The 27,842-nt window shown below is 38.7% G+C and overlaps 1 protein-coding gene across 5 annotated transcripts; it reads right to left on the reverse strand.

Annotated features, from left to right (window-relative positions):
• Positions 1-41: 41 nt before the first annotated feature.
• Positions 42-27,822, reverse strand: pbx4 (pre-B-cell leukemia transcription factor 4). Of its 5 annotated transcripts, none has more exons than XM_067476943.1 (11): positions 27,401-27,822; positions 27,100-27,285; positions 24,774-24,887; positions 23,197-23,270; positions 8,009-8,253; positions 7,259-7,449; positions 6,974-7,109; positions 6,680-6,836; positions 5,213-5,313; positions 4,250-4,336; positions 42-3,371 (listed from the first exon to the last, which is right to left on the reverse strand). In XM_067476943.1, exons 2-11 carry the CDS (start codon positions 27,282-27,284, stop codon positions 3,282-3,284), a joined length of 1,380 nt encoding a protein of 459 aa, XP_067333044.1. In that variant the 5' UTR covers position 27,285; positions 27,401-27,822; the 3' UTR covers positions 42-3,281. The 5 variants fall into 5 exon arrangements, with proteins under 5 accessions (XP_067333044.1, XP_067333043.1, XP_067333045.1 ...); XM_067476942.1 differs by having other exon boundaries at positions 27,396-27,822; XM_067476944.1 differs by lacking the exon at positions 24,774-24,887 and having other exon boundaries at positions 27,100-27,818.
• Between the last annotated feature and the right edge of the window lie 20 nt (positions 27,823-27,842).

The following is a 27,842-nucleotide window of genomic DNA, read 5'->3' on the forward strand; positions in this document are numbered from 1 at the left end:
TTTCTCAGGGTAGAGCTGAAAGAGGCACATATTAATCATCAGATGGTGCAGTCTCTCCTTTTATTACATTTGACTATCACAAGAGCATTTGTGACAAATTATAAAATGAAACACTCCTAAAATCAGAAATCAAATACTGAAAAAAAAAAATTAAAAGATCACACTAAATTATTTTATTAATTTTCTAATAAGAACACTACAATTTGTCATATTCTTTTTGTTTTACTCTTTCTAGAACAATTCTAAAGTTGAGGTATAAAAGGAGTCATACAGACTGACAAGTCTGAAAACAGTGGGGTTATATACAAGAGAAATGGAAAGACAGAGGTAGAGAGAGGGGTAAATACAGGGGAAAGAGGGAAGATACAAATATACTAATAACAAAAGTTTAAAAACAAAAACAGGTTTAAAGGCCATTTGGTACTGTGGAAGTCATTTAGTCACTTAAGAATCCAAACAAGATTTGACAGTAGAAAGTAAATTAAGTTTTTGTATCTGTTCACCAAAAAAGATGTTTTAGCTTTATTCTGTTGTATCCAGATATACTGCTTTCACATAAATTTGTTTTTAGGTTTTAGGAGGATAAGTGTTAAAACAGGCAACATCAGCACCTCAGCTCTCACTTGTACAACTGTCAATGTTAAAATGTTTTAAACCTATTTTCCAAAAATCTTTTTTAAAACCCACTTAAATTGAAAAAGACATTGAACTGACTCAAGCACAGATGTGGGCTTGCTTTGGGGGAAAAAAACTGTACAACTGAGGGAGTGTGGAAAACGTAGAAACCGAAACGTGAATCAATACAGCAAAATGCATAAAATCACGTCCATTACAGAGCCTCAATTTATGATCATCTTTCCACAGCACCAAATGTCACACTTGTAAACCCTACATTGCCACCCAGTTATGTAACAAAAACTCAATAATATTCAAAATTAATATAGCGTTATGAATCCTGTGACACAAATACAAATAAAACTGCCATATCAACCAAACATCAAGTTTATAAAAGAAAAAAACAAAACAAAAACAAATTACACAACCTGTACAGTGACATCCATTACAACAGGTACAAAAGGGGGGGGGGGGGGGGGGGGTGTCATAATTTGGTGTGGTGATAACATTATTCCTAAAATACAGTTGTATAAACTGCAATGAGTAACAAAACAAGTAATTATATGTGGGATATCACATGTGACCAGCTTGCAAGCTCAAGTTTTGTTCTGTAACATAGTTCAACAAAGTCTAGGCTGACAGTTAAATCTTCATAAGGCTTTTTACCTTACTATCAAAATGCTTTGTTATTCACATAACAGTTAATGTATAAAATAGTTCCAAAGAATGAAAACCCCCTCAAAACACTGCAGGTTTGTCTTAAACATGAGTTAAAACTTTTACTACACCCAGTGCTGCCTCTTTTTTTTTGGTAACAGAGAAGAGAGAGAAGCCCTTGCCCAATTGGCTGTTTAACTAAAAACAATATAGTTGTGGTTTTACCAGGCGTTAAAGGATGGGTAAAAGGGGAGAGCATATGTTCTAGAGTCACAAAATACAGGTGTGATATGACAGTCCTCACTCCACCCACCCTCCTCCCATGAAGCCCCACAACAAACCCCCCCACCAAAAGTCAAATTAACTTGAGGCATGACAATAACACAATGAGACACACCGATATAAATGTAATTCTCTCCTCTCCTCAAACTGAAAAGGTGGCTGTGCACCAACTTTAGAGACACAGAATAGCATTATTACATTGCTGAACATTGTATTTTTGGTTTTCGGTACAACAGAAGGTTGTAACGTGTTGCCTCAGGCTTAAATGTTTCAAGATGGGGAGGAGATCTCAGATGAATCCCACATGGTGTGTCATTGGCTGGTGGGAGCACCCAGTCTCTATAATGCTGACAAAGATCAGAGGTTTGACTAAAACATCCCAACAACACTGTACACACGCCCATAAAGAGACACATATTAATGCAATACATGATTCACTTTATCCTTTTTGGTCTGACTGTAATAATAACCTTTATTTTTTGTTAATAAAAATAAAGATAAAAACTTGGAAGGTTAAATGAAAACAATATCACGCCTAGAAGTTCTACATGCATGGAAGACAGTCACATTTCTAAATTCATGTCACATTTGTCCCAATAACATCAATGCCCCACAATCTTTCCACCCTTCTAATGTCATCTAGATGCTTTATTGAGCTCATTTTTGGTGGTGGCTGGTGCATTCTTGGTGTAACAGCATTAGAAAATATTCTACAATCAAATAAACTAGTGGACAGAAAGGAAGAATTAAAGTCTACAAGCCATCTAACGACACCCTCTATTGGTTAGCAACAAAAAGGGTTATTAGTTACATCCACTCAACCAAAGATATTCTTCTCTCTCTGCCTTTTCCTCCTCTTCGCACCAGTCCTATTATCACCTGTCCTGCCTGGCTTAGAACAGTGATCCCCTTAACTACCCTTTTACAGGTAGGGACACCCACAACAAGGATGCTAACTTGTGCTTGACACAATTTTTTGTCAGCCTTCTGTTAAAATGACTGAAAAGTTGAGGCGTGTGTTATGGAAGAGGGCTGCATGCACCTTTTGTGCATATTTAAGTTATTCACTTTGAAATCTCCAACAGAATGAAACATCAAGCGATGAGGACAGGAAGATACAATGGTGTCTTGTGTTGAGTTGGCAGAGGGTGATTTCAGAGGAACAGATGTGTTGACAACTACTGGGGCAGCACTTTGGTACGAGCAAGGTGAGCAGAGCTCCCTGGTGATCCGTGTCAACAGTTTGGCTGTCAAACGCCAAGGCTTCAAGAGATGCAGGCAATCACACAGTTTTCCAAAGCAAAGGGTCAAATGCAGAGGTCAACAGCACATTGACAAGCTGTGTGAGTACTGCATGACGTTAACGTGCATATACACATAATGTACAGACATCATGATCACCTACACAGCTGGGTCAGTGGTTTTCAAAATGTCCTTGATAGTTAAGACATTTTCTCTGTCTCAGCATCAGGAAGCTCTATCCCTCTTCTATTCTGAGCTATAGAGCTTTGAGCATTGATGTGGAGCTGTGGGGCAGAGGAAGCATTCCTCACAAATATTGTTTGGCTGTCCTGTGTTCCAGCACAGTGTGTGTTTATGAAATGCAAATATAGCCTTGTGTGGCTGTCTAGTTGAGACACAAGAGAATATCTGAAAAATGGGAACAGAGAATGGTAGTCAGAGCAGACTGCAGTGGGAATGAAGTGACGGCAGGGACAGCCACCAGATCAGTTGGAGGTATCTGAGTGGACGCTGCCAGGAGGACCAGGAGGGGAGGTGACCGAAGGGGGGTTGGTGGTGTCCTGCCAGCTGTTAGCCTGTCAATAAACAAGAAGAGAGTATTCTGTAACAGGAGCTAGTTTATTGGTTGTATAAATGAAGTTTGCACTTTATAGCCAAAAGATGCAGACAAAATACTATCCATTCTAACAGCTACCTATTTAATTCAACATAATCTTAACTGACTGATACTGTAGGCTCGTTCGAGACAAATAGCACCTGGTTTTGAAAATTACTGAAAAACTTGCATCCTATCAGATACGATCGTGTAATAAAACTGAGGTTAATCTTTTTGCCTTGTACAATGGCTGTTATAATATTCTTCAGTAAGCCAGACAAGTGTTTTAGATGCTTTGGTCATAATGACTCCATATTAATCACTTATTTTACATCAAACATTTGCTGCAGTATATTGACTTGGTAGCTGGACCTGTCTACCTCAAACTACAACAATTTAAAGCAATTTAAAAGTTGACTCAAATAAAAATCAAAAATCAAAAAAAGGAAGCAGAAGAAAAACAACACTGTGGCAACAATAGTAGTGTTATCTGTCAAGAACATTCTTTACACTGTCAAGAATTAACATCAAATCCAATTTTACTCAAACTGAGGAATAGAACTGTCCTAGATTGAATGCAGCCTGTGAGAACTGTTTAAAGGGAGCTTTTTTTTGACAATGATCAATTTAGTGAAGGCCTTTCTTATCCCAATCATTAGCCATAAGTTATTTTCTAGAAATAGGACTAAGTGGTGTCTTGTCAGATCCTAGTACATGTTGATTTGCAAGATAATCCTGGTGGTAAAACTGGCCTAGGTTTGTATTACTTAAACAGACATGTTTAGCATTTTAAATCTGATCAACCAAGGTTTATATGTCTAGAGATTTCTCCACACATGGTTTTAATTTACTACTCACATCCAGGCAATGAGGGGTGTAGAGGCCACTACCCGACAGCTCCTCATAGCCGCCCGTCAGGTGTGTAGCACGGTGCAGGGTATCCTCCTATCAGAGATAAAATACATCCACAAATTTTAACAGACACTTCAGATAACTGAATCAATTTGCTACCTGTTTTTTTCTTAACTATACAACCACACACAGAACAGGGCACTAAAACATCCACAGACCTCTACTGCATGCATGAGAACCAGTCTATATCCCTAATGCTTTCCGGATGGTGCCCCCCCTTTACAGTCAGTGTAAACACTCAACATTGCGTTTACCTGCAACAGAAGCCAGAGGGCTATTTTTGTGTGTTCTTGTAATGTATATTTTTGTAATACTATGTAACACTTAGCAGAATTATGATGATCTGACAGTTATTAACAGACAGCACTCATAACAAGTATTGGGGAAATTCTTTTTGGTCTACACATGAACAGGTAAATACATGGAGGTAAGGGATAGAAGGATGTTTCAAAGGGCAGGTAAAAGGGGACCATTTTAGGTGGCAGAACTAACTAACCATTAACCAGAGGGTTGCAGACTTAACCTCCAGTAATATTCCAGTTCCATCAAAACTACTGAGGATAGCTTTGATGACCCTAAAGTGAGTCTGCACTGAAGCTGAAGAAATACGTAGGAGTAGGGAATATGTGGAAGTGTAAATATAGAGGGAAATGCAGGAACACAATTTTAAAAAGCCGTTAACAATCACAGTTCATCATGTGTGAAGTCATATGCTCCTCGGGTGACTGTGCAGTGCAAAGAAGTACAAGTCTGTGTTTGGCAGGGATCTGATGGGGTCAAAGGTAAAGACAGGACAGGACATCTGAGGAGAGGTCAAGGTTAAAGGAGCTAGACTAAAGGTGTCCAAGGAGTCTGGATGGCTAAGTTAAAGGCAGTGAGGCCAACTCTGCAGCTGCCCTCAGTGCATACCTGGTGCAGAGAGGGGGTGATGTTGAGACCCTCCCCGTTGATAGAACGCAGACCAAGGTAGGCATCGCCTGTGTGAGACAACCTGTATGACCCCGGTGACCCTGCAGGCAATTTATATAGCGAGTATCCAATCAGCCCCATCAAAGTCCCAAGGGGTCAAAATGTCAACACTAGTCATGGACTAGCATATTGTAATAACGTGCTGTAATATAAACGTAACTGATCTTAGCTTCTGAATCCATAATTGTACAAGTACAAAATCAGAGATTCTTCACAGCACACAGCATCAGAAACTGCTTTTTGTCATAGCTTGCCAAAAAATTAATTGCATTGCATTATTTATTGCATTGATCTGTTTTGTTTTCTTTTTAAGTTCGAGAAGTGTTTTGTTACAATATTGTTTTAGTTTGTTTAGTTCAGTGTGGATTACATATATTGGGCTTTTGATAAAGGATTAGAGGATGTAACCATGACCAAAGACTAGAACAAACTCATCCAAACTACTGCTTAGAACCTAATAGCAAAAGTAAACTACTTTGTGATTATATGCTTTATTGCTTGCCAAATGTAGATCCTGCTCAACATCAAGAAACCAAAATGTTGTTAAATGTAAAAATGTAGAAATATTGTTAAATGTAATTCTCTACTAATAAATAAAACAAATACTGAATGACTCTAGTATTTTGTATAATCAATGTCAATAGATGGTTTGTAGTGTACATTTGCATTTCTTGTTCTGTATACATGAACCCTTGTTTGAGTAATATCTTATGAATAGAATAATTTGTCATTAGACTATTGTAGTGGTGAATGCAGATCTCAACACAAAGGTTCAAAATGATGAGATGTATTTTATTATGAAATACTAGTATTAAAGAAACTAAAATGAAAAAAACAATGCATTAAAACAAACTGTCAAGACAGATGATTGACATCTCACCCAAACAGACTAAATGCAGCTTTCTTATTTATAAAATATAAATGCTGTCACAGACAGCTTCTTGCTCAAGCTTCACATTCAGGTACTCTACAAAGGCTTAAACAGTACCTATTTAGAGGTGAAGTTGACAAAGGAAATTAACTAACTTCCTTTGCAAATTTAGGTCAATATAAAATTACTGTGTGCTGTGAATAAAACATTTATAAAATGTAAGATTATGTACCACAAACCGATGCAATGTACTGTAGGCAAGTTACACACAATCTTGTTGTTAATTGAAGATTTTTTACAAATTATTTAAATCAAATTAAACAGCATAATTTCACAATACACTAATCACCCAATGCTGGAACAAATTTCTTGTACAGTGTTTGATTTCCTTTAAAAATCAAGCCAGTCCATTATAGTTATTGTATAGTATAATCAGGTTAAGCTGAGTTTCAGAACACTAGTTTATATGAGGGAACTGAAGCCTGTTAATGAGAAGTAATAAGGCCTGTGGGTAGATGAGACTGAGCACATGGTACCTGAGTTGGGCGTTGCCGGAGAGTTGGCCTGGCTAGCCTGCGCCGACACATTGGCAGCATCCACCGCTGTTTTAACTGCGTAGAGGTTTGCTTCCTCCTGGAACTTACCAATGTTCTTCTTGTAGCGTATTCTCTTGTTGCCAAACCAATTAGAGACCTGAAGAACACATTTTTTTATTAATAACAATAAAACAAAACTAACAAAAAAAAAAAGCCTCGCTAAAACTGATCTTGAAACAAAATAGCTGCAGTATGCGTTTACCATCATTGATAATAAGTGTGTAACCAATTCACCTGAGACACAGTGATCCCACACTTTTTAGCCAGTTCCTCCTTAGCTTCCTCACTAGGGTAAGGGTTAGATAAGTGGGAGTAGAAATATTCGTTCAGCACCTCAGTAGCTTGCTTGTTGAAGTTACGCCTCTTACGTCTGACAAACAGAGACAAGACATAATGACCAACATATTTGCAATGTACATGTCTGACAACAAAGTAAAGTTGCTCAGATTACAGCACTCAAGAAAATAACTGACCACCTAACGCACACACAATACAAATACCAGCTAGACACACACATACCTGGCATCAAGGAAGCGTGAGCGCAGGATCATGACTGCCTCGCAGGTGCTCTGTTTGAGCTGCATCTGAATGGAGCTGAACTTGCGGTGGATGATGGCCACCATGCGCTCAATCTCCTTGGGAGAGATGGGCCGTGTGCGAGACTGCTCTCTCAGCAGGTTCATTACATGGTTGGTGAACTCACTGCAGGCCTGGACCAAAGAGAGAGAAATTAGTTGAAAAAACCTGTAGATACCTTTACTTCAATCATCTTCGGACATTGTCCATGGGAGTTCATATGTGAAAGTGGCTCTACATTATCAGTGAAGCATCAGGAAAGTGGGGCTACTGCTAAATACCAGACGTAAAGAACGCAAGCTTGTTACATGACCATGTTTTCTCAATGTCTGTCAAATGCAATTATGAAAATATCGTGTGTAACAAAATGTATGCATGTTAAAAAACTGGTTATGTATTAGACGTTGTTATTTCATAGTACTTTCAGAGTATTTTCAAGTACACTATATTGTACAACGATGATTAATAATATCCATTTCAATTCTATTTCTGCAGAAAATTTTAAATAACTGTTAATGACTGAATAAAGTTTAAGTCATCTGTTAAAGTATTAAAGGTTTAATAATAATCCCTGCACACACATCAAAAAGTACAATCACAATAATTTAAATGGAAAGAAGTTTCTAATTCAAGCTGATGTCCTAAATAACATTTGCCATAACATGTTAGCATTTATGTCTGCCCAGCACACACCTGCTCATACTTCTCCAGCTCAGAATGATATATCTGGCGAATTTGAGCAAGCTTGGCTCTGTAGTCAGAGTGTTCAATGCTGCTGTCGGTGGGCGAGCCCCCAGCTGCTGCTGCGGCTGCAGCTGCTGCAGCCGATCCTCCACCTTTTTCTGGTCCTGACACACCCTCAGCAAGCAACATGTTGTCCAACCGCATGATTTGGGGATCTGGGGGGTCTTCCTCCTGCACACCTCGTATACTCAGCACTGGACAGGGGAAAAGAGGACTGTAGTTAGGCAGGAACATTAGTAATCATGTGTTCACGAAAAAAAATTAACTCTATTATTTCAGTACAATTGCCATGCCAGAATAATGTTGGTTTCACCTGAAGGAAAGAGCTGATATCCTGGGTTCTAGGTGTGCATGAGAAGATGCTTTATCTAATTCTAAGAAATGCAGCCCTGTCAAACCTTAGTCAAGTTTCTCCCCTGAGTCATGAGTAAGAGTGCCTGGGTGAATTCTCAACGAGCCTGAACTTCCTCTATATCAACAGCAGAGGGCAATGTGGTCCCTCAGTGGCAAGCTGCCAGGGCTAGGGCATGAGGCATGGGACCAGTAATGGGAGTGCATGTGCTGTCACTATGAGCCCCAGTGGCCATAAGTATAGTTATCAGTCCCTGCTCTCCACCACTGTATTATACTAGGACCTCTGTCAGCCAGCAGCCATGCTCTCATCTCTCTCTTTCACACATACACACTCTTTTACAAATACCAGAGTTACCTAAAAGTTTTAAGTATAGGGAAATGTATCTTCCTCAGAACCAAAGCTTTTAACACTTGACTCGTTCTGCCACTTTTGCTTTTCAATTATCCAGCTACAGAAATAAGAACTTCACAATTCAATGTCTTAGACACAATAGTTACCAATATGTTATGTTATGTAAAAGGTAATAATGACGTATGAAAGCATAGGGTTTCAAGATGGTTATGACAGTATTAATGCATTTAAATAAAAATATCTGTAGAGGTAAATTTTACTATGAAGTGGCTTACAAATAATGTACTTATGCATTTAAAAGTTTAAATTAATTAGAAAAATGAATTGAAACAATAGTATCGATGATTAGTAACTTGCTTAACCAATAAGGCAATTTACAATACAGCAACTATTTGATAGTGAGTAAAACATTAAATAAATATTTGATAGTGAGTAAAACATTAAATAAATAAATCCATAATCATGACCTAGTGATGCAGAATCAGAAATTAGTGTCTATGTTAATCTCAATGTTTATAACTAAAGACTAAATTAAGAAAGCGAAGGACAAAATAAACATCAGTTAAACCAAATGGGATTCTCCAAGAGGCAGATGCAAACAATATGGATGAAAAGATTAATCCCAGTGGAAACTGGGTGGTGCTAAATTCTTGTCCTCCCTAAAGATTTTTGTAGTTAGTCAAAGCTCATCATCAAAGGTTAGGGGGAGTATAAACTCACCCACTCAGAGTTTCTCTAGTTAGTACAACTTCAATAACCTTGTAAGTCTTTTTGTTCTCTTAATTTTGCCATATATTCAAGCTGAAAAACAAGTTTCCAGCCATGGAGAAGTCATATCTAACAGATGAGTGGAACTGTTCTGTCGGGCTAACAGATGTGAAAGAAATGAGGACAAAAACAGTTTTGCTTAATGTTTCCAAGGGCTATGGAGCAGATGAGTTTGTGCTTTTTCAAACTTCATTTGATAAATGAGTCTGTTCCACCATTTAAGGCCTCTTGTAGCAAAGTGTCCAACTTTCACTCCCCTCCCCTTTCCTTCTTGTTCCTTCTTGCTTGTTTCTTTCCCTTTGCTTAGGTCTCTTCTCTCTCCAAGGCACATTCCTGCTCTGCTGCTCCCCCATCTCAGGGCTCAGGAATGCAGCAGACCCAGCCGCCTGAACTAATGACCCTGATTCGCCCATCTCTTTCCCTCCTTATTTTCTTTTCCTTTTAGTTATTCACAACCTCTACACTTCTTAGCAAGAGAACTGTATGTTTTGTAACTGCTACATAATCTTTTTAATAATTTGCCTACTCATGGTTGAAGTTCTACGTATTGAAAACACAACATTTTTGATTTTATGCACCCACATGTGGAGGGTTAATATTCACATCCACTCACCGAGAGGTATAACTGACCTACAGTAAAGAGGGCAACTGTGGTTCTTAGCTTCTCACCTCACCCCCCTCCCTTTTGCCCCCTCTACTCATTATGCCCCCCAGCTGTAGCCTAATGCCCTTACATTCCCCTAATTACTCCAATTAAGCTGTAATTACCCACAATTGCAGTCATGCACAGTCTAGTGGCCTAGTAGTATTATAGCAGCTGTTGAGATAAGTTAAGACACTGCACAGAAAAGAACCATATGACATAAGCACGGATAAAAATTACTCTAAAACTCTTCACAAACCCGTGATGATACCTCTAAAGATACAGTTATGCAATAACAAAAAACCCACGTCTGAAAACCAGTGAGCTGTTTTGCTGCAAAATTTATGCAGCGTTTCCTTTTGATCAACTAACCCTTGACATTGCTGTTAGGCCCGTTCTGTTACTGGGAGGCGGCTGAATGCTGTAAGTAATGATACTTAAATTTCCCCCCTAAAAAGAAAAACAAATAGACAACTTAAGACGCACAGCCTGCATCTACAGCTCTTCGAAATCATACCATTATGCACACTATAGCTAGGCTGTGTGGCACTGGAAGTGGGAGTGAGCAACGCATACTATGAAATATTCAGGGTATCCAGCTGGGCTTTCACTGCATACATAATCATTCTCATTTCTACACAGCCAATGTGGAAATAGTGTGCTGTACCGAGACACAACACACAATATATGAAGTGGTGCAGGTAAGGGTGAACAACCTAACCAGTAGTGTAGTGCTGTACATTAACTGTAATGCCTTCCACACACAGGGACAGATAAGACTTAAATGCAGTCAGTATATCATTGCTCAGCTCAAAGCACAAGCTTTATCCTTGTCTGTTGTTTCTCTCGCTAGCATCCCCCTCCCCCTTCTCCCTCTCAGAACCCCCTCCCAATATCACCACAGTGGACTGCCCCCCCCCCTTCTCCATTTCAGTCGAGTTCTCCATGTGAGCCGCAATCCCTCATGCTGTCAGCCCCCCCTCTCCCTCTCTCTGTAGACAGACAGGATTAGCATTTTAATTGCATCAGCTCCCTTGGGTATTCTCAGCCTTTCACTGGGAGAGAGCAAGAGAGTGGGAGAGAGAGAAGGAAAAAAAAGGGAGAAAAAGGTAAGGAGAGAGAGTAGAAGGAGAACCAAGGAGAATTGGAAAAAAGAGTCACAGGAGAAGATATGTGTGTGAGAGAGCAAGACACAGAGAGAGAGGCAACAAGGATATACAGGGTACAGAGGTGCCAGAGAGCGAGCGAGCCAGAAAGAGAGAAAACATGGGCCTGTGAAAACATCAGTTTTTCCTTTCATTACAGACAGTGACTTCAGATAAAGAGAATGGGCCATATAAATATGGTTTTCACAATGAAAATATGCTACATGAATATGCAAATGCACTTTAGAAAAGCTGCACAAATAAATCTCAACTGCAGCTCTGGAGAGGTAAAACTGAGTTTAATAAATAAAACTTTGCACAATATGGAAAAAGGCCATTAGCAATACAACTTCAACTAGATAAAAATAGGAACTGTGGCCAGTTTCTTAATTAAACTATTTTTCACTGTTTTATTGTAAAGATTTTCACCTTTATTAACAAATTACATGGGTGAACTTATAAAACCATACATGACCCAGCAGATGCCTCCTGAAAACCCACCCGCATGAATATGGTCTTGAGTTTGATGAAACATTGCTCTAGATGGCCAAAGTTTAAGGGGGGGGGGGTATCTGAAGCAAAACCTAATCATTTATTCTTCCCGATTTACTTACTGGTGTCTTGTTGGTCTTTGAATATGCTGAATGTAATAAGTTACATCTTAAAAGAAAAACAGCACTTCAAAATAAATGACATCCATGTTCATTTAGTCCCCAGTAACATAACATGACAACTAGTGGGCCTTATACTTTTTTCCCCACTTTCTTTACAAAATTATATTTTTAAATTAATTAATATCAACTGTCACAACTAAACTGTCTACAAATACAGCATTTTAATTTACAATGTAATTTTGGTACGTTATGGGTTGTTAAAAAAAAATTGCTTTTGGAATTATAACAAAAAAAACAACAACAACAAAAAAAAAAACAAAACCAGCATACGAGTTGTTACCCAAATGCAAGTTGGGAAGAGGTGCAGTTATAGTGCAAACTTGACATAAAAAGTGTGTACCTCATTCTTCCAAAAGGGTATTTTTCGTAGAGTACAGTCCACGTAATAAGCCCAATCCATATGTCCATTCCTACTTTAAGCAGCTCACACTAATCAGCATCTGTTTGGGTAGTTCATCAGAGCCCTGTCGAACGCAGCCCCCAACTATAAGACAAACTGACCCACGCTCACACTTTCACACAGAATAGGCATTGAGAGTAAACAGTGTGGTCTGATTACAGTGTGAATTGGAGAACTCACACCTTGGGCAAACACCACTTCCGTCCAACACATCATTCATCAGCCCTTAATTAACTAAAGAGTGAGGCTTAGACACTCAAGCGATAATTAGGTGATCCCCTTTGAATTGTCATACATAAACACACTGTCACACACACACACACACACACACACACACACCAATACACAGACCCTAATGGGGGAAAGATCTATTTGTGATGCCACTTAATTTACACCAGTATAAGACAATAAGGGATCTGCAGTCTCATTAATGGTTAAATTTACTATATACTTCAATTCGAAATTAACACTAAAATCTAATTTTAATCAGCAAATTAAAGTGCTTATTTTAAAATGCTAAAATGACAATATAGTCTGGAATCACACAAGTAACAAAATGAAAACAAAGATATAAACTATTACCCATCCCCTCAAGGAAACAAATGCACATGTAAATATGATCCAAACATGCTACAATCCAAATTTTAAAATGTTATTTTAACTTTTAAAACTAAACACACATGTATCTAGATGAATGTCATTAAAAATTAAAGTGATTAAAGTGATACACCTATTAAATGTGAGAAAAGTAATCGGAGTAAAGCAAGTAACTAACCAGAATGAAACAAACTTAAATCCCATGAAATACATCTAGCAGTACAATCAAAAACAGTCATGCTTCATGCATCTGTATTTTCTTTATGCAAATTATGGGCTTGTAACCCTTAAAAAGCTCAACATTCAGCTTCAGTTACTTAAAAATGGACAGGTTAAGGAGCCTTTTCTACTACCATAATGACAACATATTTCTTTCCCCTAATGATATTGAAGAATTTTTAAAGTTTCTTTTCCACCTTGAATTGCAGGCTCATCTGGATAAGATGACTGGTAAGGAACAGCAAATTATTTCAGGTAACAAAAAAAAAATATTGTGGTGTCAATATAGGAAACGGGATTAAATGTTTGATGTTTATAAGAGATATAAAAAGAACCGCTAAAGCACCTGTGACTAAATCTACAGTCCAGTCCAGTTCTGCACAAAGACAAAGTATGAGAGAAATGGAATATAGAATTTCAAATGTCACCAAGAAGATGAAGAGAATGACAAAGAGCACCTAAGCAGGAGGCTTGTTAGAGCACTGCTAGGATCTTCCCCCAGTCAACTCTCATCAGGCCAGCTGCCTCCTGTGCTCATTAGCACAGACTCTTAAGGAGCTCCTAAAGACTTTGTGAAAAATGAACGCTCATTTGAGAGGTCGTTAATTTGCACTGTTATGCAAATTAGGTGGCAATTAAGCGATAGATCAGAAGAGCAGTGCCCATTTATAACAAGTGAACAAGCATTATGACACAGTCAGATGGTGCCAGAGAGAGCTAAGGCTACATGGTAAGTCTGCAGGGTCTTATGTACCATCTTAGTGCGGAATAAAAATAACTGTGCCTATAATATATATGTCTGATCAGGAAAAAAATTACAAGTGGTTTTGCTGGAGGATATCCATAACTAGGCATACAAATACATAGCATTCCATGTACACATATATAGTATACATATAAATTGATACTGACATATAAAATAATTGTCCTCCAACACCATGGCTCTAATCTAAATAACCCAAAATTAATAAATGTATCCATCCATCTAGACTAAGGAGCACCACTAGCTGTAAACAGAATCAGTGGCTTACCAGGATCTGTAATAAACAAATACATATTGCTAACCTTGGGTAGTGTAATCCCCCCACCCTCCAAACCATCTCTCCACCAACCCTGATGTTTCCATTTCTCCCCTGCATTTATGACATGGTGTGAAATCTACAAACACACTGTCTGGGACAGCAATGTGTACTACTGCAAAGGGGTGGAAGGCTCCCATCAATTGTAATTAATCTTTAATTAGTCAGGATTAGGTGCTAGGCTCCAGCACTCTCCCACCCCACCGCCACCGAACTAACGCAATCCAGCTGAGACTACATTTACATATCTTTAATTAAAGAGATGCCAGTTTCCTTTAAGAGCAAAGCCTAAAAGCCGTGTAAAAGGCATAGACATGCTGAGAGGGAGGGCAGATAAGATGAAGATGTTGGAGTCCGCCCTGTGGGTGATCTTCGTCCAGTATTGATGGGTCACTCAGTATTTCTAGTTACTTGTTACAAATAAGTTGCAGCACATTTGTGAATTGAAATGAGCCATAAGTACCTAAAACATGGCACCTTTCCTATCACGTCAATCTAGCCAATTACATCCTAGCAGCATCTGTCAAAAGTATGTATGTCAACTCAGTGTTGTTGAGTTTTATCTGCTTTTATTTTAGTAGGTAATTCCAGTGAAATGTAAAGCAAATTAAATAAATGTAGACGTTTTTTGTTTAGTTAAAATTCTTTATTACTCCTATCACTAGTTTTAACTATTAAATCCCCAACTTGTAGCATTTTTAGATTAAAAAAACAGCTATAAAATCATTGTGATTTTACAAGTTACATTTATAAAAGGAAATTGGCACCTCTGCCACACTCAAAGCAGGCATGGATCGTGAATTAATAGTTTATGATTTTGGAGTCCCATCCCAGAGACCTCTCAAGAGTACTAAGTGGGCCGCTATGGCAAAGTATAAATGCCAGCATGGATGGCACAACACGCCAGATTATGGCAACATCAGAGGAAGTGAAGAGAAGGTGGAAAAACAGAGTGACTGGACAAGAGTAAATATTGGACTGGCCTGCATTTGTTGACAAGCTCTACAAAAGATACAAAGACTCAAAAAAGATCCAGTGCAGGAATTATTGCTGTGGTACCATTAAGTAATAACTTACAAGCTGGCTTGTTATGTTTCGTGTTGTGTTTGCTTGATGTGTTTTGATCACCTACACAAGCACACAGAGTTATACCCAGAAGCTGAATATCTCAAGGTTAGCAAAGTTAGGAATCTTTCTAAATAACACTATGAAACTGGAGCTACTAGCACAAGCTTTCGTGTTAGTTGCTACATAGCTGTGTTGGTTATCTTTTACTTACTTTTAACTTTGCCTCAGCTAATGCGTCAGGTTTGTGAGGTTATTTTAGCTGTTCTGTTTGTGGAGACTTTGGCAAACAGGAAAGAAAGGGTATGAATAATCATATTTTACTTCAAGATAGAATGTAGAAGTAAAACATTAAAGAGTTTTGTTTGTGGTTAGCATGGACATTGCACTGCTATAGGTGGTATTCTTCAACGCAATCATATCTGTAATCAAATCCTGTAATGTCTTTGGCTTAAGATGGTTTATTGGCTTTTTATTAACAGCTTTAGCTTGTCAAAAAAATATGGTTCAAACAATGACTAGTTTCTACAATAATGGTCTAAAAACTAATTCAAAGACCAATGGCTTTCAGCTTACTCTTTGAGGGATCTCCACAGCGAAACGTGTTACGCATGTTGATTTGTCCCTTTGTGCCGCAACCCTCCCAATTTTTTTTTGTTAATCCAGGCACGGAACCAGCACCAGGGTAGCCCTTGACAGCTGGCTGGGGTCACACCTGGTAGGGTGGGATTTGATCCTGTGGCCTTCTGCATCACACCCCGATGCTCTATCTATTGAGCCATTGAGCCAACAGGCCCCCTACAGCCAGGCCCCCTATCAGGTCTATCAATGGTCTAAAAACTAATAAGCAGAATATTGTTATAGTGGCGATCTGGCTCCACTTATTGCGGCTTCAAGCAAATGGCAAAATGCTTGATCAATATTTCAGATGCACAAGACAGAGATTACACTTATTTATTACCTGCTGCTATCCATGTTTCCTACCACTCTTTCAATGAACCAACTGTGGTGGCATCAGAGCATAAAATTTGTCTTGCAAACTATACCACCCCCCCCCACACACACACACACAAATAAAATGGCCATTTGTCCTAATCTAACCATGCAGTACAGTAACACAGTTCATGCTGTTAATGCTGTCAGTTATTAAACTCTTATACCTAGTCTTCCGTATCCAGCTGAGGTGGTCCCCCTCAAATACGAAGTAACAGCACCACAAAAATCATTGCCGTTGGTAAATCATAGCCAAAGTCATATTGCAGCAGGCTAAAAGGAGAACATTCCCACTGAGCCCTTTTCTAGTCACACCAGACAGCAGTTGTCAATATACAGAAAACAAATTCCTACAGGAATAATACCACATGGGGATATCAGTTGGCCCACACACCATTAGGTCTAGGCTGAAGGTTGGGGTTCTCTGCCTCCCCAGTTTTAGTTGGGAGTGGGGGTAGTGGTGTGTCTGTCAGGGCCAGGGGTCTGTGTGATATTAGCCGTCTGCCAATCTGGCTTGGGGAATGGACACCAAGTAATTACTCCTGCTCTTACTGCCTCATCAATCTCCCTGTATCACTCTTGTACCCCTCCCAACACTCACTATCTTTTTTCATTCTTCTCTGCAAAAGGGATAGTAAGAGAAAAAAAACAACCAAAAAAAACCTAAACAACATCAAACAAAAAAACAACAACTGAGTGGCAGGACACCACAAACACTACAGATTCCCCCGAACAACTGATGAGACAATCCTGAATAAGTATAAATATAAAGTCAGAGTATTTGATCAAGGGATTAGATAATATGACTATAATAGTCAGTGTTGTATCATTTTTTTAAGACCCTAGTGGTAGTAAAACTGAAAATACTGTACTGTAAGCTTTACATCGGCAGTATTGTTGCAACAAACTATTTTTTATCTTGTTAACACTTTTGGCTTAAAAGGCACTGTATGCTTTGCCTCATAAAAATATAATAAAACCCTCCCACAGGTTCCTAACAACTCATAAAATTTAATGGCTCTGTTCCAAATTAGGCTCTTCGAAACCTAATAATAATTAAGTTGCTGTAATGAGGCATGTTATTCACTAGACTTCAATTACTGTACTCAATTGGTGGAATAAAAACATCTAAATAAATCACTGGATGTTCACATTTGAAACTGGATAATCTCTACTGTGTAATGTATTGGTCTCAAATTTTGTACACTGGTGTTAAAATGTAAAAGACAACAGATTTCTAGACTCTAAAAAAGTGATTTCAAGATGTGAACATACACATACAGCAATTACGTTATTTTAATAATATTGCTCTGATTTTGTGTTTTTATGACTACAATCAAGCTGTAATTTTATTAACTTTATTAACTAAGGCCCTTTGGTTTTGTAAAAGGAATTGTAATGCATGCCAATAATATGAGTACAGGTGGGGGTAAGAAAGGATTTAATTAGAGAACTTCAGTAATTTGCAAAAATCACTACAACACCAACCTTTTGTTGGGTTAACATTTAAATGGTTGTCAAGTTAAATCAAAATTCAATTAATATAAATGTTACACTACATAGAAACACAGAAAAGATGGCTATGGGTGTGTTGCTACAGGCCGAATAGGAAAATATGAACCACTCTAAAGGCTTTTTTAAATCAAAGATATTGCAATATGATTTATTTTCTGGTGCGATGTAGGACTATAGGAAGTCAAAACATAATGATCTTTTAAATGTACAGCAATAAATCAAAAAACATTTACTATGAAAATCTTTGGTTTTATGTAATGTGACAACACCATACCAGCGTGCCATGGACCTGTTCATCAGTTATGATTGTAATTAACATTAGTTATGTCTAAATGGAAGAAGCTTTTTTGTAACATGCAGCCAGAAGTAACACAAAAACAACAAACCACATGAGGAATTCATTGTGTTGAGAATCTCACCATTCATCTGTCTTGTCAAAACGTTAATAGGATGTGATGATGGGTTGTCACCTAGCCGCTTTGCCAACATACTAGATAAGTGCTGCAGGCTCTGCTTGCAGGCACTGACTGAGATTTTTATGGTTAGAAAAATAAGACACTGACACCCAAGATAGATAACTATCACACTCAAATTAAACCAAAATTACAGGACTAAGCTTAATTTTTAACCTGTTGACTCATCATTTGAAGAATTGGGTAAGTTATCATTTCTTCAGTCAACTCAAAATGCACAGAATGGAGTTGACCTGAGGCAGATGGCAAATAACCAGTGCACCAGACACACTGTTAGGATACTGGCATAAATGGGCACCCAACAGTGCGATCAGCTGGCTTAAGTTAACATCACACTGGCAACAGGCCATCAGGATGTCCTTTTTGTAAAAAAATAATAATAATAAATATGTTGCTGCATTTTAAACCATAGCTATATAAATGATGGTAATACAGTGACATGCATATCATAAAAAAATTGAATGATGCATAGACTTTTAATAAGAGGCAACACAAAGGCAGCCAGTCTTAGTCCTAGTCAGTAAGTTTCTAGCCAGTTTGGCAACTAGTGGCATTACCCAACTGTGCTGTTTATCAGACAGCTTATCAAGATGAGTAGCAAGTTTTGGGGTGTGAACTTGTCCAAGTGTAAGAGAGTTGGCAGGTGACTCATAATACATTTTGGTGTCTCTAACCCTTACGCATGGAAAATAATTACTTCCATTTAAAATCTGCCCAAAATAAAAAACATTTCACGCTGAAGCACAAGGGACAAAATATACAGTGAGTGACAGATTCACTGCTTTCACGTGTCAAGTACATTGAATGCCTACAAATAAGTAGTAATGCCTCAAACATTCCCAAACTAAACAAAAACTTCCCTGAGTAACTGCAGTGGCTTGCAAGAGATTTTGGCATAAGCTGTCCCATTGCACCAAGAGCTATTTTTACAGCAAATACCCATGAGAGCAAGGGAGAACAGAACTGAGATGAGGCAAAGCCACTGGCTCTAAACTTTGATCACTTCTCCTCTCAAGTATTTCAATTGGTTTAATTTCTTTTTTGAAATCTATCTTTAATAAAAGTATTACCAAGAATCAAGATTCATGCAGATGGAGGTCATGTTTAATTCGAGAACTCAGAACAACACAAGCACTGTTTTAAAATGAGGGTGTTTTGGATTTGAGGCTGTGTGTGTGTTTTTGTTTGTGTGTGTTTTTGTGTGTGTGTGTGTGTGTGTGTGTGTGTGTGTGTGTGTGTGTGTGTGTGTGTCTCTGTGTGTGTCTGGGGGGGGGGGGGGGGGGGGTTACTGGCATTTGCACAGAACATTTCCTTTACAATGAAAACAATCTAACCAACTGCAGCACTCAAAGGAATTCACCTCCCATCCCCCACATCCCACCTCCCCTCCTCCACTACCACCATTACATTACCATATCAAAGCCCTGAGTTCAGAGCAAGTCTTCTCTTTCAAGAATGGGAATGAGGCAGAGGAAAGGATGGGGAGAGGACAAGTCTGAGGCGGTAGGAGCAGACCCAAGACAGAGTTTGCTTTTATCCCAGTTTGGTGTGTGTGTGTGTGTGTGTGGGGCTGTGCAAACACAAGTGCATGTTCGTTAGCAAAAAGACTGCAGAAAATCTGTGAAGATACTAGACGACTACTGATTGGGTCTTCCACAAGCTGCACTGGAGAGAAGTCGATTCACATTCCAGAGGCACATAATGGGGCCTGCAGGGGGCCTGATGGAGTTGCAGAAAAATGGCAAACCAGGTACACAGTGGTGTTAGGAGGGCCCTACATGGCAGATGGCCAGAAGAGTACAGGCAAAGCCAAATATCTATATTTCATAGTTGGCATCTTCACCTCAAGCATGAACCTATTGTTTACCCATCTCCATGTCTTGTCTGTTTTTCTGTTCAGCTTACTGTACGGGTACTCAAAAGCACTGTCTCGGGTTTGCTGGAAGGCTAAACGTGAAAATCAAAGTGAATGGCATTAGGGTAAATAAGACTACTGGTTGCCTGGGAAACTGTGTACCCTGCCCCACTCACTCAAGCCTAGCCTTTACTTTTCTCCAATCACAAGAGAGCAATAATACATTATTGACAGAGGGCCACAACAGGCAGCAGTGCAGCATTTTCAAATTGTGTTTGAACAAGAGACATTTGCTGTTAGAAGATACACAAGGCAAGTGAGAGAAAAAAAAAAGTAAAACAAGACGAGAACAGAACTAGCTGAGGCAGAGCATTAAATTCTTTACACCTTTACCATCAATCAGCCATGTGTCCCCCACAACACAACTAGAATATGAGTGTTTACATGGACTTAAGTGGCCAGATTATAGAACTGATTTCTTGTAAATGGAAAAGCGGGTTTTCTAAATCAAAGTAGGGCATTAGGGAAACCTGGTTTCCCCAGGTAGATTTTTGTTGGAGATAGAAGATTATATGTATTTGTGTATTCCTAGTACCCAGCTTACTTATCAGGTAGCTGACTCAAATACCTAAAGGCCAGCAAACACTTCAGAGACTGGTTGTGTGTGCTGTGTAAAAAAATTTAGTCTTCGGTCTTAAGACCCAGTCTCTGCCAGATGTTCTCACAACAATTATTTTAAAAAGGTTTAATATTTATGACTGACAGATGAAGTCACGGCTCAATAGTCTGCGTTCTTCTCACTTTACATCCATGATTTTGGTGCTTTTTTTGTCTTTTGTTCTTTTACCTACAAATTGTTTAGTTAAAGTTCCCAGTTGCCGCCATATTTTGTTCGGCACAAGAACACGGGGGAAATCCATTCTCGCAGGATTTGGAAAGTAGAACTTTCAGTTGTTCCCGGCCAGTCGTTAAGTGTGCTCTCTTTGACAGTCTCTGCTAGTCTTCAGATCCCCAGCTTAACAAGATGAGAATAAGCAGTAACTACTTTATATCATTTTAAGAGTAAGAGCAAACCTGAAATAATACCACAGCACACTATTCTAATCAGATGGTCTATATCTGAAATGTATTTGTTGTTTTTTAGGACAGGATGAGAACACTTTGTTGTTGCTTTGCATGCTGTGTTTGTATGAATGTATTGCCTCAATAGGAATAGAAATTTAATTCCAATGCACAAATACCCAATACTTTGTTTTGATGTAGCAGATTTAAGATGGGTGAAAGAGACCCCTCTCGTAAAAAAGTGTGAGTATAAAGCAATAACTACTGATAGGTTTTTCATATCTGCCTGGTGTCAACTAAATGTCCATGAACATTGTCACGATCAGGTTTGATGTTTTAATGCAATAATTTGGATAGTTTGCAGTAATACAAGTATTAGTATCAACTTTGCAAATTTTCCCTTTGGTTCAATTGTTCTTATTTCTGAAGTGTATGTATAGAAATAGTAACAAACTTCTCTCTGCCTTTCCTATAGCAAAATATCTATCTGCTTCTATTTTAAACAACTTCAGATGACCTTGTCTGAATGGCCTCTATTACAGAGGTTGTAGTCTTTGTTGACCAGCTACTCCAAATGACATCATCTAAACTGATGGTGAATAGTTGCTTATAGTGTGATGACGGTGACTGCCGTGCAAGGTGCTCACCTGATCCATGCACGACCCACCGGGAGCAACTTGGGGTTCAGTGTTTTGTCCAAGGACACTTGTAGCCAGGAGCGGGGATCGAACCACTGACCCTGTGGTCCGTGGAAGACTGCCTTACCAGCTGAGCTGGGCCCCGTACCTCTAACAGTAAATATTGCTCTGACATTAAATTACCATCTCCCAGCGCTCATCTCCTGATTCGATTAGATTTTTATATACACTATATTTTTCATAACTTTTCCGTTTCATTTATGATTTACTTATGTCAGATTATTAGCAATATTGCATTAAGGTTGTCTAAGAATCTTATAGTTCATTGGTTATAATTCACATAACTAAACATTTTCTGTATAAAAACCTGGAGAAATAGGAATATTCAACATATTTATACATGTTTAAATAAATTCTATCCCACACATGGATTGTCAGCGGCAGGTGCTCCAAGTAACTACAGCATATCCACTTTAATGATCACTTTGAGCACAGGCAAGACAGAAACTGAGTTGACTACCTAACATTAATTCATCTGCAGTGTTTGTGTTGATAAAACATCACTCTGATGTATGCAGACAGATGTTAGCTAGTTAGCTAGTGTTAGCTCCCACCATGGACAGACTGAATTAAGTTAAATCCACACATTGTTCACTTGTATTCTATCTCCTCATGTCTCTTACGGCACTGTCAGGACTCAAAATGTAATATCATCTACTAAAGTAGATGCCATCATCTACTTTACCCAAAATAAAAGGTTTGTGCACTTTGTAATAACTACTTGCCAAGAAAGTAGACATTTTACACGGAATCAGAAGTTACACATTTAATGTTTCCTAGAACAGGCATAGCAACGATCGATCTCTAAATTTTATGAATCAATATTGACTTGTTTAATGGAGAACTGCAATCAACAGGAGAATCTGTACATTTTTCTTGAGCCCTCCATTTGAAAAATTGTTAGTTCTGCTCAAGGTTCAAAGACACCCATCTACTAAGACTTGCTTAGCAAGTCACCGTGAAATCTGGACACCAGACAAAATACAAAGTTTCAGCACTACACTAAGAAACTGTAATGCAAAAATAACAAGAAACTGTAAAACAGAGTGATTGTGAACTAAATCATACAGAATACATACAGCTAAAAGAGTTTTACCACAAATACAATCAATATTCAATATTCAAACGAGTTCTGAGAAGCTAATAAAAAAGTAAGTTGGTGCCAGGGAAACTGGAGCAAAAGCACTCTGCAACTACACTTGTGTAGACTGAAAAACAGAAATACTGAGTGAAGTAGAAACTCACCCGTCTTCTCTTTGATCTCACAGAGAACGCTGAAGAGGGCTGGCTTCATTCTGTGACAGTTCAGGGCATGCTTCCTGTAAGAGAGAAGAGGGAATAAGAGAGGGAGAGAGCAAGGAGAGTTGCGATAAACAGACCTCCATCTCAAGACATTCCATGTCCTCCCCCATAAACAGGTAGAGGAGCTGTATGTATTAAGCATACAGCATTTCAACAGTGTAGTGTAATACTACAGGACAGAGCAATGTTTTTTAAAGGCATTTTCAATAGCCAAATTGCTTTTGCCACTGCGGAAAAATCCCTGATGTGTCAATCTGAAGTAACAAGAGTAATGTTGTCATTTGGATGCTTTGCACTGTGGGACAGGTAATGATGCCAAACCTCAAGGTCATCATTATTGAACACAAGATTCTAGAGTTAATGCACAGCAATCTAATAGTTTCCTCTTACGGAAAGACCTATTCCATGAAACTAGATGGTACATTGAGAGGATTAGGATAAAGTTGCATTTTTAATTTAATCACAGGCATTCTCTTTATTGCCGAACAGTCTAATAGCAATTAAAAGGAGAAAGACAAAATTTCTGCAGGTCACCGTAATCAAATCAGAACACTTTAGCAACAAAATGTCCTTCTAATACACATCCATGCACCCACACACCTACATACAGTTTATTAAAAACTTCAACTTATTAAAACTTCAACTGGAATGCTGTAGCAAAGCCCTGATCCTAATATGTCCCTAAATAACTTTACTCTATTTCCACTATTGTTTCTCATTTTACCGAGAGGGATGTATTAATTTGTAGACCAATATGAAAAGTCCTTGATTTAACATAAAAAAAACAATAAAAAGTCAGACATAACATAAATATGCAAATAAACATAGAAGACATTATGCTACCCCTTTGTATGCGTTTTAAGTTTCAATGGCAACTGTGTGGCCATAGTGTGCAGTGCTGCCATACTGCGTTATCTTCTAAAAAATGCTTCTGTTAGTTGTAATGACTTCTGCAATAAATACAGAAAACATCAGCATTTGGATGTGTAGAGTACAAATCATAAGAGGCATATTTTACAACAAAACAGGGTTCCGTGGCAACAGCTTACCCATGTAATTGGAAATATGGAACATACAGTTAAGGTTTAAGTGAAAATAAAAACAAAAACAGCATGAGGCCTCTGTTTGCAATTAGCATAAACAGGAAAAGATGAAACAAAAAAAACCTTAATGTCAACCATCAGTTAAACATTTCTTTCAAAATAACATGACCACAACACATTAAAACAACCAGAGATGAATATGATTTGGCTATGCCTGACCTCAACACCAATTCCAGTTGTGAATATAAACTGCAGTATTAATGAGGGGACTCTGGTGACTAGCAAATAATGTGTTTATTGAAGAATTGAGAATATTTAGGCAGTATAGTATAAAGAGTTATGTGTCTAACATTAAATATATCATGTTGTCCACCAATTCTGTCACTGCTGGATTTGAGTTGGGGGGAGGGCTGCCTTCAGCATGGAGGGTATGAGCAGGAGGGGGAGAAGGAGGTGCTCATGCGGTCCTGTACTGACCTGTGCTGGAAGTTGAGAGGCAGGCCACCCCCTGCCATGCCCCCCCCTGCTCTCCCTCCCTCTGTGGGGTCGTCTGCTCCACCCCAATGCGCCGGCGATTCCTCTGGCCAGCATCTGAACATATGGCGACAGGGTGAGAGGATGAGGGCGGATGGTGCGCATGATGTGTACTATGCAACACCAAGTTGTTGCGCTACCCTGCCCACTCCCCATCCCAACACACTGCCACCCTGCATGACAAGGACGTCATGCTAACATAAGCCATTTCAGAAATTAATCTGTAGATCATGACCGAGGAAAAGACTGATAAGTGGTTGACAAGCTTGTTTGGAGTCAAGTATGATATTTATTAGGACTATAAATTCTGAATCAATACTTCCATGTACAACCTAAATCATGTTATGTTTTGGCTTTTTAACTGAAGTAAACCAGAAACAAATGCCTAAACAGCCAACCAACTGCACACTTACTCCAAATTAATCTGTCAGCTAATGCAAAACACAGTTCTGAGGAAAAATATATTAACATATAAAAATACTAAATTACTATACTAAATTATTATTTACGAACTCATGGCAGCATCAAGGAGCTGAGCAGAGGAGTGGAGACAATTTGTATAAAGTCCAGTGAACTAATGTTAGGCTGCAATCTATTTAGTATTAATCCTCCACACATGCTTTATTAGGAGGACATGCTCTGGTATTGTGAGTTTAGATTAACATAAGCATACACCAAGGGAACTAGTGGCACTTTCAAAGCAGTTAGAGCTTTAATGAGTGTTTCAGAACAACATGCTAACTTCTAAAATTAGGTCTGCTGCATCCATATGCTGCATTATGTTTCATTACTTTATTTTATTAATTATTGTAGATCTTATGTAAATGCTCTCTACAATTCACAAAAGAACAAAAATAATAGACTACAAGACATATTCCAAATATGTGCATTTTGTTATGAAATGAGGCTTAATTAAGTCTTCAAACTTGTACTAAATATAAGTTAATATCCCAGTGTTCATAGGCTGCTGGTGTAGCATCATCCCTCCCCCTCACCACCATCTCATTAATAGAAACTCGATTTGCGGACAGCTGCACTCGCTTACACATTATAGGAGAATTGATTGCACCCAGCACACAATGAAAAGGATGAACACCAGGGAGGGAGGGAGTGTAAGAGGAGTGAATTAATTAAGAGAACCAGGTGGTCAAATGTTGGGTGGAAAATCACTAGCTAATGACACATCACACTGTGGCCACAGTCTTGCAGTCGAGGGTTGTCTATTGTTGAAATAGTGACGCTTCATCTGAATCTGACCTTATGCTCCTTGAGCCACATGGTAAGTGAGTACGGGTCAGTCACTCCCTGCAGAGCATAGTCACTATGATAATGTTACGTAAAAACACCTTTAACACAAACATTGACTGAGGAGTGATATGAATGAACGACCGCTGTCAACACCGATAACACTGGGGTGGTACGTTGGGTAATTGAGTAATCCTTAGCCTTGCCTTAATTTACTCCCTCGCGCATTTCAATCGAGATTTTTATGACTTAAAGTTGCATTGTTGATACACACGTTATCAATAGGTAAATCTAAGTTGGCCTAGTTTGATTAGCGATACCAAGGCTTTGCAAAGTGACCAGAAAAGATAATTTCACTCACTTTGCTTGATTCTAGTCACTTACAAAATATGTACTATAATAGAAAACATGTATACTACTGGCTTAGCTACTTCTTGATAGTTTTTATTAGTGGTGTGAAGAGAAAACTGGCGTCACCAACTTTTATATTGTCCTATAAACCAACAGGAAGATACTAGAAACGGTCTTTAAACATTTGTTTCGTTTTCTAAATGCAATGCATAATGCCAATCAAACCAAAAGGTCCATGCACCGTGAGCACGGTTTAGCTTAACGTTTCTAGAAGCGATTTTAATGCATTTACACGGCCCCGATTGTCGAACTCAAAAAAACTAAACTTTAGATGTGGCACTTTGCTAAAACCAAATAAGCATTTTAATCGCTGTATTTTTTTCTTCAAGCATGTATGCAATTACAACGTTCAACGAAACACAATCTGCAGAACCTTTTTTTCCAAAGTACAACAGCAGTGTACTGTGGGTGTTCAAGTTACTCCATAACTACATTAACCACTACTGGCTTACCAACGAATTACAATGCAACATAAACTTCAATTAATGTTTTATTTAACCTTACACATCAACTTAAGTCGATCTTTCACATAAACGCTTAAGCCCTATAACAAAAAAATAAGATTCATACAACACAAGTAAACCACTGGAAAATGGCTCTTCCCCTGTCTTACCTGGCCTGTGCTTCGTCCAGGCTTTCGTCGGTGATGGCCATTATTTGTTGTAAGATATCCCCTATGTCTTGCTGAGGCTGCCCGAGAGACTGCTGTTTCCTGACCGAGTCTGGGTCACCAACATCGCCTTGTGGCAGTCCACCTAGTCCGGTGAGACCCGTCATCATCCTGGTCTGATCATCCATACTTTAAAAGAAAACTCGCCGTTTTCCTCAGTCGAAGAATACACACAAATAGCTAGCCTGTTAGCTAGCCAGCAAAGTATCTTCTACGACAAATCATGCAACACTTCTTACCGTACCCGACAGCGACGATTAGCCAACGATTGAGCACAATTACCGCTAAACAAATCGAAAAAAAATCGTTTTACATACGCTTGTGTTTCCCCCCTCAAGTGAATAAACGCGGCCAGGCTAACGTTAGCTACACACCGAGTGAAAAGCAGCTAGGTTAGTAGCTGTAGCCCAGCAGAAAAGCAGCAGGGACACACATGCACAGACTGTGTGAGCTCGCCAACTGCGCCTCGCACATTTTCCAAAAAAAAAAAAAAAAAAAATGGAAATATACCACAATAGCGTTAGACGCGGTCTTTTGTTTTAAAATAAAATTCACGAATTCAAAAAAAAAGGCATACGACGAGAATAGAGCGACTACGCGTTCTGACTGTGCAGCTCCAATCAGAAATCTCCTACCAAAACAGACTACGGTTTGCCATTGTTGTTGATGTCGCGCGAGTATGTGGG

This window comes from Channa argus, chromosome 15 (assembly GCF_033026475.1).
Source record: "Channa argus isolate prfri chromosome 15, Channa argus male v1.0, whole genome shotgun sequence".
Classification (NCBI taxonomy): domain Eukaryota; kingdom Metazoa; phylum Chordata; class Actinopteri; order Anabantiformes; family Channidae; genus Channa; species Channa argus.

Coding starts and splice junctions, on each gene's coding strand:
- pbx4 (XM_067476943.1), bottom strand. CDS start 27,284: ATGGATGATCAGACCAGGATGATGACGGGTCTCACCGGACTAGGTGGA. Junction 7,450..8,008: donor AGCTGGAGAAGTATGAGCAG/GTGTGTGCTGGG, acceptor TCTTTGGTCCAG/GCCTGCAGTGAGTTCACCAA. Junction 7,110..7,258: donor TCACGCTTCCTTGATGCCAG/GTATGTGTGTGT, acceptor TCTGTTTGTCAG/ACGTAAGAGGCGTAACTTCA.